Here is an 8,300-nt window from a genome sequence, read left to right as displayed (position 1 = left end):
GCATATAGTTAATAGATAATGATGAATGTTTAAGACTATTTTCATTATGCAAGAACAACTTAAGTTCGTACTTTTTAACTGATTGTTTTAATTTTCTTATCCCACAAAAATATAGTAAAATATTAGTTGTTCATAATTTTGTAATGTAGACCTTTAATTATGAAAAAAAAAATAATAATAAATAATAATAATAATAATAAATAATAATAATGAATAAAATTTGTTGCATAACTTTAAGTCCAACATATTACGATTAAAATCTTAATACTACTTTTATAACTCTGGTAAAAGATGTTTTCCAACACATCTAAAAGGCTAAGTGTGCGATCGATAAAAAGTTCACGGCGGTCAACGAGCTTTCAGTAGAGTTCATCAATTACGCTTTTGAAAATGGATGTTGTCACGATCATTATGATTTATCTTGATAGTTTACGTGAAATACTACGTAAATTGATAATGATATCTAAAGTAAAATTTGGCGGAAACAAATTTTTAATTCCAAGAAATGTTCGTGTAGTGAAGTTTGTAAACATTTTTATTTGATAATTATGAAACGAATAAATGACAAACACGAATGAATATAGATAATGCAAATTTCATAATTTAATTAAACGTGTAAATTCATATAATGTTGACATTGAAATTTATGTTAAACGAAATCATAATTCGTTTAATTATCGAATCTGAATTTTTTATTTTTATTACAGCAGCTATTAGCTATTATAAACAAAAATAAATAAAGAAATATAAATTTAGTAATTTACAGAGATGTAATGTTTCCAAAAGTAATAAGAACACAAAGAATTATGAAGAATAATGGTTAATAGAACACTCGGCCAATTTGTTTTTCCTGCTAAATTCGTGATTTTAAATTCGTCTAAGGGAAAGTCTAGGAAGCGAGGTGAAATTGTATTCTCTAAATATTTCAGAATTTCGTGGGAATGAATTGCCACAATCACGTCTAGTCGACTGTCTTGCATGTCTGATTTACCTGCAGCACTACATTGGCGAATATGCCTCAGGCAACACGTACGTTACGTACACTAATTATTTTCCAGATGCAATTTTTCTGTCTATAATACAGTGTTCGCTGTTTGAATAAAAATTCGTGTAATGGCCGTTATAGGGCAAAAACCGGAAACTCCATTGTGAGCTTTCATTCGTGTAAACGAGGTACGAAAAGGTATAAGGCTGGCGCTGTCGTGCTCGGGGCAGTATAATCTCTTTGTGGTCTGTTTACTTTTTATAAATTATTCAAACGGCTCGACATCAATACAATTTTCAGATTCATCTTTATTCGCTGACGCTTAAAGTTTCATTAAACTTTTGTGTCGAATGATTGTCTTCTACAATGTTTTTTGAAGAAGAAAATTGCTTCTGAAATCACTGCAGCTCGGTTTTAAAGGATTTCTAATTAAAAATGAAATAAGGGAGCTTTAAATCATTTCTTTGCTTTTAAAACTCTAATGTATTATTACTCTATTTGAATTTTTCTCTACTCATCTATGTAAAGAATGAAATAGTTTGGAGACAATAATTAAGATAAATATCGCCTGGGAAGAAATTTTTTTAATATAAAACATTAAATGTGACAAATTACTTTTAAATATATATATATATATATATATATTGCATAAAATATTCTTAAAGTTTATTATATATTAAGATTTTGTTTTATTAAAATGTGTAAATTGCTTTAGATTTGTTAAATAACAAATTTTAAGATTCTACTTCGAAATTTGTTTAGTTATATTCTATAAGATTTTGCTGGACTTTTTAGTTTATTATCTGTATTTAGTTTGTTAATATTATTGAAATTAATGTGAATCGTCATTGTAACTATAAAAAGAACACTTTTTCAATATGATAATTATGATAATTAGAGCATGTAATACCATCAGTAATAATATAGAAATAATAATGAAATTAAATGTTTTGATTTGTGTTAGATGAATAATAACTAAATGAATAATAATTAAACTTCAAAAGTTTAACACAACGAGAACCATACTAATTTATAATAATATCCTTTCAAACTTACAATCAATATATTTCAAAGCAAGTGCACAGCCCCCCCCCTCCCCGCTACTTCTCCGTATGACCCTTAGCACACCATACAACCGATCGCACTTGAATTTAGCTTTAGGTATTATCGATTAAAATACTTCATACATATATATTATGGCATTACAAAGAACGCTATTTCTATATTTAAAATAAAAATATTGAAAACAATATCAATGATTATACATGTAATTACAAAATATGCAAAGTACTTAAAGCTCTAATGTTTTTCAATATTATCTAGCAACATAAATTATTTGGATTATTGCGTGATTAAAAACGTTAAAACAATGGTTGTAAGTTGGATTCGTGATAAATCTAAGGTGGTATAAAATATGAATAGAATAGAAATAATTGGCTTTCATTTCGCTATATAACTATGTTTGTTCGCATTTAATTTAAGAGTCAATGTACTTGAAATTGTTTCAGATAATATTTCAAAATTTATTTATGCACAATTGTTTATTAACGTTACAACAATTGACTTTAAGCAATATTTAACCACACGAATAATTATGAACCTCACGCGCTAATATTTAAAATGTATTTATTTTATGAATGAAAATGTAAGCGAACATTTATTCGCCAAAGAAAAAATATCGTTATTAATTAAAGCTTATTAATTTCACTATTAATTTTACGTTGAACCCTTTATAAGTAATTAGAAAAAAAGAGATTTTTTACTAACGCAGCAACTAAAATAATAAGAATCCTAATTCTCATCCTCAAGCAATTTGACATTGAAATGAACATCCCGTTCACAATGCCTAAGCAACTGAAGCACAAAATACAATAGTGTATGCGTTAGATCAATGGCCCCTCAAGGTCAAAGATTTGCCAGACCTTTCACAAAAATTAAAGAAAAGAAACCAGTTAGTTACTCAGGATCTCTGCAACGTAGCGGATCCTCCGTCCCAGCAATTCGATATTCACGAGTTATCAGTTTAATATTACTCTACCTATCGCTTTACTATTAAAGTGAAAATTCGAATAGCATGAACGTTATATATACATGTGATCGTGTGATTTTGTTCAGAAGTGTGAAATTTTCATCTTTGAATTCGATTATTCGGTGTATGGCTTTGCTTCATTGTACTATATTATTCACTTTATATCACGGAATGTGTTTTGAGGGTTAAAGACATAAAACAATTTACTTTTCATTCATAATATACGTTCTTTTTTTAATCACATATTTATTATTGTTATTATTATTATTATTATTATTATTTTTTTTTTTAATTTTATTTTTTTTTATATATAAAAAATATCAATTATAATGTTATTTCCTATAGTGTCGTTACTATTAATTTGACGTTTAGCGTTACAAAACACTAAAATTTTCATATTTAAAAATGTTATAATTAATTTTAATTTGTTAAGGTTACTTTATGATGTATTGCGTATGTATTGTTAAGTAAATTTTATTTGATTGTCTTTGGAAAATATAACTACTATGAATAAAAAATAAAAAAATAAAAAATGACGTTGAATTAAAAGCACTTACTTTATTGTAATGAATAAATGATTAGTTAAACAGTAGATGTAATTAATTAAATAAGAATATTATTAAAATCTTAGAATTTAATTTCTTTAATGTTTCAATTTTAATTTTAAAGTTACTTTAAAGTTATACAAATTGGACTAAATGATCCTTGGATTTAAAATGAGCATAAATTATATTTAGAAGTATTTTGATATTCCAAAAATTAATTAATCCTTTATTCTCTTCTTTTAAATTTCAAAAAAACTACGCAGATTAAACAGTCGATGCAAAATATGTATTTGTGTCGTCTATAATTGTATAAAATTTTTATATAAAAATTTATAATTCACATGTATTTAGTATTTGTAATATATTATGTATCAGTAGTAAATATCTTTAAAATAATAATAGAAATTATCAACATGGCTAATTATAAAATGGCAATCGTACGTATGTTACGATGGAATATGATTATTAAATTCTTCGTGTTACTTAGTGTTGGCGCTTTAATTTTTCGAATTTCAATAAAAATTATACCAATTGATACTCGAGATGCATCTTCATACAATAAACGATATTTCGATGAAATAATGGTGAGTTGAATAAAACTGCCCGGGATTTATTAGAAGTATAGCTACAGACGTTCTAAATAAAAGTTGAATTTATTAGAAGGAAGCGATGACCGAGAATAAGGAAAGACTGGCGCGAGTACAAATGCTATGTAAAAAATATAAAATGGGCTCATTTAAAACTATAGATTACCAAGTAGAATTTAAGGATCCTCCAACTCCACATTATAACATTTTATACATAGATAGGTACGGTTTAAATTATGTGACTTCGTTCTTTACACTATTCTATAGTTACCAAAAAATTTTTCTTACAATTTGTTAATTCTAATTTTAGTAAACACAATATATCCTACTGTCCTATCTATAAATCTGGAAGTACCTCGTGGATTTATAATTTATGCTTATTGAATGGAATTACGGAAGAGGAGCTTTTAAGTGGTAAAGAGCAAATTTCAGTTATTGCAAGGAGAGTAATGCCGGAACTTGACTATCCAGAAGCCGATGAAGTAAATGCCGTTTGCCCATTATATAATAGTGGTAGAGACGTTTGAAGTTTAAAATTCTACGTTATAATGAAAAGAAAAGTTTGTTTATAAAGATGAACAATATTCACTTTTATTAATGATATTCGAATAAGAGGTAGCGGTATCCTTAATCTTAGATCATTTATATTTAAGCTTTCGATTTATTTATTTATTTATTTTTATTTATTAAACGTGTCGAGAGATTTATTTTTCATAGTGCGATTCGACGAATATACAGCTTTTTCTTACCAAATCGCTGACATAATAATGAATTATTGTTACGAAATTGCAGTTTTTAAAAAAAACTATGAAACTACTAATTGTACGTCATCCATTCGAAAGATTACTTAGCGCATACCGTGACAAATTAGAAAATTCAGTAGCGGGACGAGAACATGGTACTCTATACTTTAATAGGAAATACAATCAAGCTATAGTGCGGAAATACCGTGGTAAGACAACAGAGAGTATAATAAAAAACTATAGATTGTAATTAGCATTAGCGTTTGCTCATGTAAATTGACTACCGTTTACATTATTATACATGTTTGCGTTAAAAATCTTGTTCAAATGACGCGACGAGCAGTCTTTCCAAGTAGCTAATCGAATCTAAGAAAGCGATAATCCCTAGACAAGAGCCATCCATTGCCGACGGTGGGAGAACAGGTGATACGTCGATCTGGACAGCCGGGACCCGCGGGTACCGAGGCAACCTGGCGCGAATTCGTCGACTACATCATCGCCACGGATCTCGCGAGCTACGCCGACGACCACTGGATGCCTTATTATCTTTACTGCACACCTTGCCTGATTAAATACGACTTTATCGCAAAGGTGAGTGACGCGCATGCGCGCGCGCGTGTGTGTATATATATCAACAGAGAACAGAGGCCAATGCACCGACCGATTCTTTATTTTGCTTATCTCGGGTTCGAAAAAAAAAAAAAAAAATAAAAAAATAAAAAAATTACGAGGCTCGCAAAGAGCTATAATTTTCGCCCCGACCCCTCTTCCCTGCTATTACACTCACGTTTACGCGTTTAGGGTAATGAGATAGCGTCTCGCGGGTTTAAAGTCTCGAATGATTGATAGAATCGACCCATATACAGGTGCTTACATCCATTTTACTCGTAATAATTGAAATTGACATTTTTTATTATTATTATTTTTTATTGTAAGGGATTTATATCGCAAAGGTTTGGGATGAGTAATATCGTAATGATTCGATCGAGTCTCAACGAGGTTTAATAAATACTGCAGGATCCTTATTATGTTGTAATGTAATTCTTAAAGAAATAGATATGTTAAAATCAATTTTGTCTTCTGAAAAAATAACTACATCGTTCCAAAATAAAAATGAAAAATTTTCCGTTAATATAGTTCATATAGATACTTTGCATCTAAAGGTACTTTACACATAATGATACACTACAATTATTATTGAATAGTATATGAAATTGAATTGAAATATAGAATTGAAAAGTATATGACTACAATTATTATTGAAATTACTAATTTTAGTGCACGATTACGAACATTATAATAATTACTGTTCTTCCAACAATAGGTCGAGACACTTGAACGTGATCAGACATACGTAATTCATCGGATGGGCCTTACAGATAAAATAAGACCACTTTGGAAGCATAAAATAAGTAATACAGACGCTGCTAAGGTTTACTTCAAACAATTGACCAAAGAACACGTGCGCAAACTACATGAGAAATTCAAATTGGATTTAGAACTATTTGGCTATTCGAGCGAACGTTACTATGATTTTGCCACATCTAGTACATGATGCTAGGCATTGCCAATAAAATGCTAATAAACAATGTCAAATTACTTGAAATATACATTACATCTAATGGGCGGAGAAACATTATTTTCGAGCCAACAAGACTTTGTCGAAACAAATTATTATGCTATATTGTCTATATAATTATACTATTGTTATTAAGATTACTACCATGCCACTCCTATCATTGACTTAATGTAAATAATTTCAGGCATTGATATGATGAAAAGTTCGTCTGTGAAAATGTGTGCAGTTAAATTTTAAAAACTTCATACAAATTCATTTATGTGCTAACTAAAATATATTTTGCTGTTAATTCACTATGATTACGATATAATTCAACGACCTTTGTCGAATAAAATTACGGATAATTAAAATTACGAATAAAAAACGATTATGGGTAAAAAATTATATTCTCGCTAGTAATATTTACTTAGAAACTTTATCCTCGTAATAACTGATATTATAATCTTAAAATTTATAATATATATATTGCAACATTGAAGGATTAATTAACATTATTGTCATATAAGTAACTGTGCTCGCTTTCGCAATTCTCTTAATATAAGAAATAACTTATCGTTTGTTATATTAACAATATTTATGCTTTTAAGAGAGATTTGAAAAAATGATACCTACTAATTTACTAATACCAATCAACGCTAAGTATTTCTATTTGGATATTTCGACACTCGATTAACGTTAACGATATAATCTTTCGATTAAAAACATCGATCAAACTCCTCGTCACTAAATTCGTGTAGTTATATTAATTAATTTAAAAATAATTAGATTAAAAAAAAAAAATGCTTTATTACCCGTATTATGAATATCATTTTCAAAGCATTTAAAGCCTTCAAAAATAATATCGATCAAATAATTATTTAATAAAGCATAAGTTAAAGCATCGTTGTACCGTAACTGACCCACGATAATAATCTTCATCGAGAAAATCGAATGATCGTTCATCAGCTGCGATCACTTAGCCTTGATTTATTCAAAATGACCGAGCCGACATCTTGCTACTACTATCCATACGTTAAAATCATCATTAAAATCGCTGTCATTAACGGGACGCTCTTCAAACATGCTCGTTTGGCCAGGGCGGGGCGAGACATAAGCGCATCGACGCAATTTAAGTGCCCCAAATCGCAATCGCTGACACATTGAAAGCTCGCGTAAGCCCGAGGCCGGGCGAGCTCGGGGAGAGAAGTTTCGAGTTTTCCACGGTAAGTTACCGATCGATCGCCGCGTGACCCACTTTCCACGATATGCCGGCTATCTTGTCAAAGCGACAGCTCGTTTCGGGTAACCGCTGAGGCGGAAGTGCGTGATAAAGGATTTAGGTGAGTCGGCAACCAGTGTGCTTCGCTTAACCCTCCCTCCCCTCATTCTACTCCTCGTACCCTTGTTTAACACGATTGACTAGTATAAGCGAAGACCTCCACCGTCCTTTTTGCTCTTTTCCTCAGCCCAGTCGACGCTAAGGACTAATTTGGTCGCTCATACGTCGACACGCAGCGTATAAAATATTTGTAATCAAAAGATTTTTCCTTCGCTCGAATGACGGACTCTGTAATAACGCCCTTCGCATAGAAAATGCTTTCGAATTGTGAGAATGAATTGTTGGAAGGTGCCGAATTTGAAAGAATCGACTACTTGTGTCGTAGTTCGTAATACGATATTTCATGAACGGAATTAAGGAAATAAAATAATGGCTCGTCGACATGTTACTTTTTACATTGTAAAACGAGACATGTAGAAATGAAATGAAGAAAGACCGTTTAATATGACAATGACGAGGCAAGCTTTCCCTTCATAATGTCTATATTACCTTTAAGCTGAAAATTTAATCGTAA

The 8,300-nt window shown here is 30.1% G+C and overlaps 1 protein-coding gene across 1 annotated transcript; it reads left to right on the top strand.

Annotated features, from left to right (window-relative positions):
• Positions 1–4,033: 4,033 nt before the first annotated feature.
• Positions 4,034–6,444, top strand: LOC105364210 (carbohydrate sulfotransferase 11). Its single transcript, XM_011502094.1, has 6 exons — positions 4,034–4,143; positions 4,220–4,368; positions 4,457–4,628; positions 4,939–5,098; positions 5,278–5,480; positions 6,214–6,444. The coding sequence occupies exons 1-6, from the start codon at positions 4,141–4,143 to the stop codon at positions 6,442–6,444; spliced, it is 918 nt and encodes a 305-aa protein (XP_011500396.1). The 5' UTR covers positions 4,034–4,140.
• Positions 6,445–8,300: the final 1,856 nt, after the last annotated feature.

This window comes from Ceratosolen solmsi, unplaced genomic scaffold (assembly GCF_000503995.2).
Source record: "Ceratosolen solmsi marchali unplaced genomic scaffold, CerSol_1.0 scaffold43, whole genome shotgun sequence".
Taxonomy (NCBI): Eukaryota; Metazoa; Arthropoda; class Insecta; order Hymenoptera; family Agaonidae; genus Ceratosolen; species Ceratosolen solmsi.
Note: the sequence above shows the minus strand (reverse complement) of the source record. Positions and strands in the feature narration are given on the sequence as shown.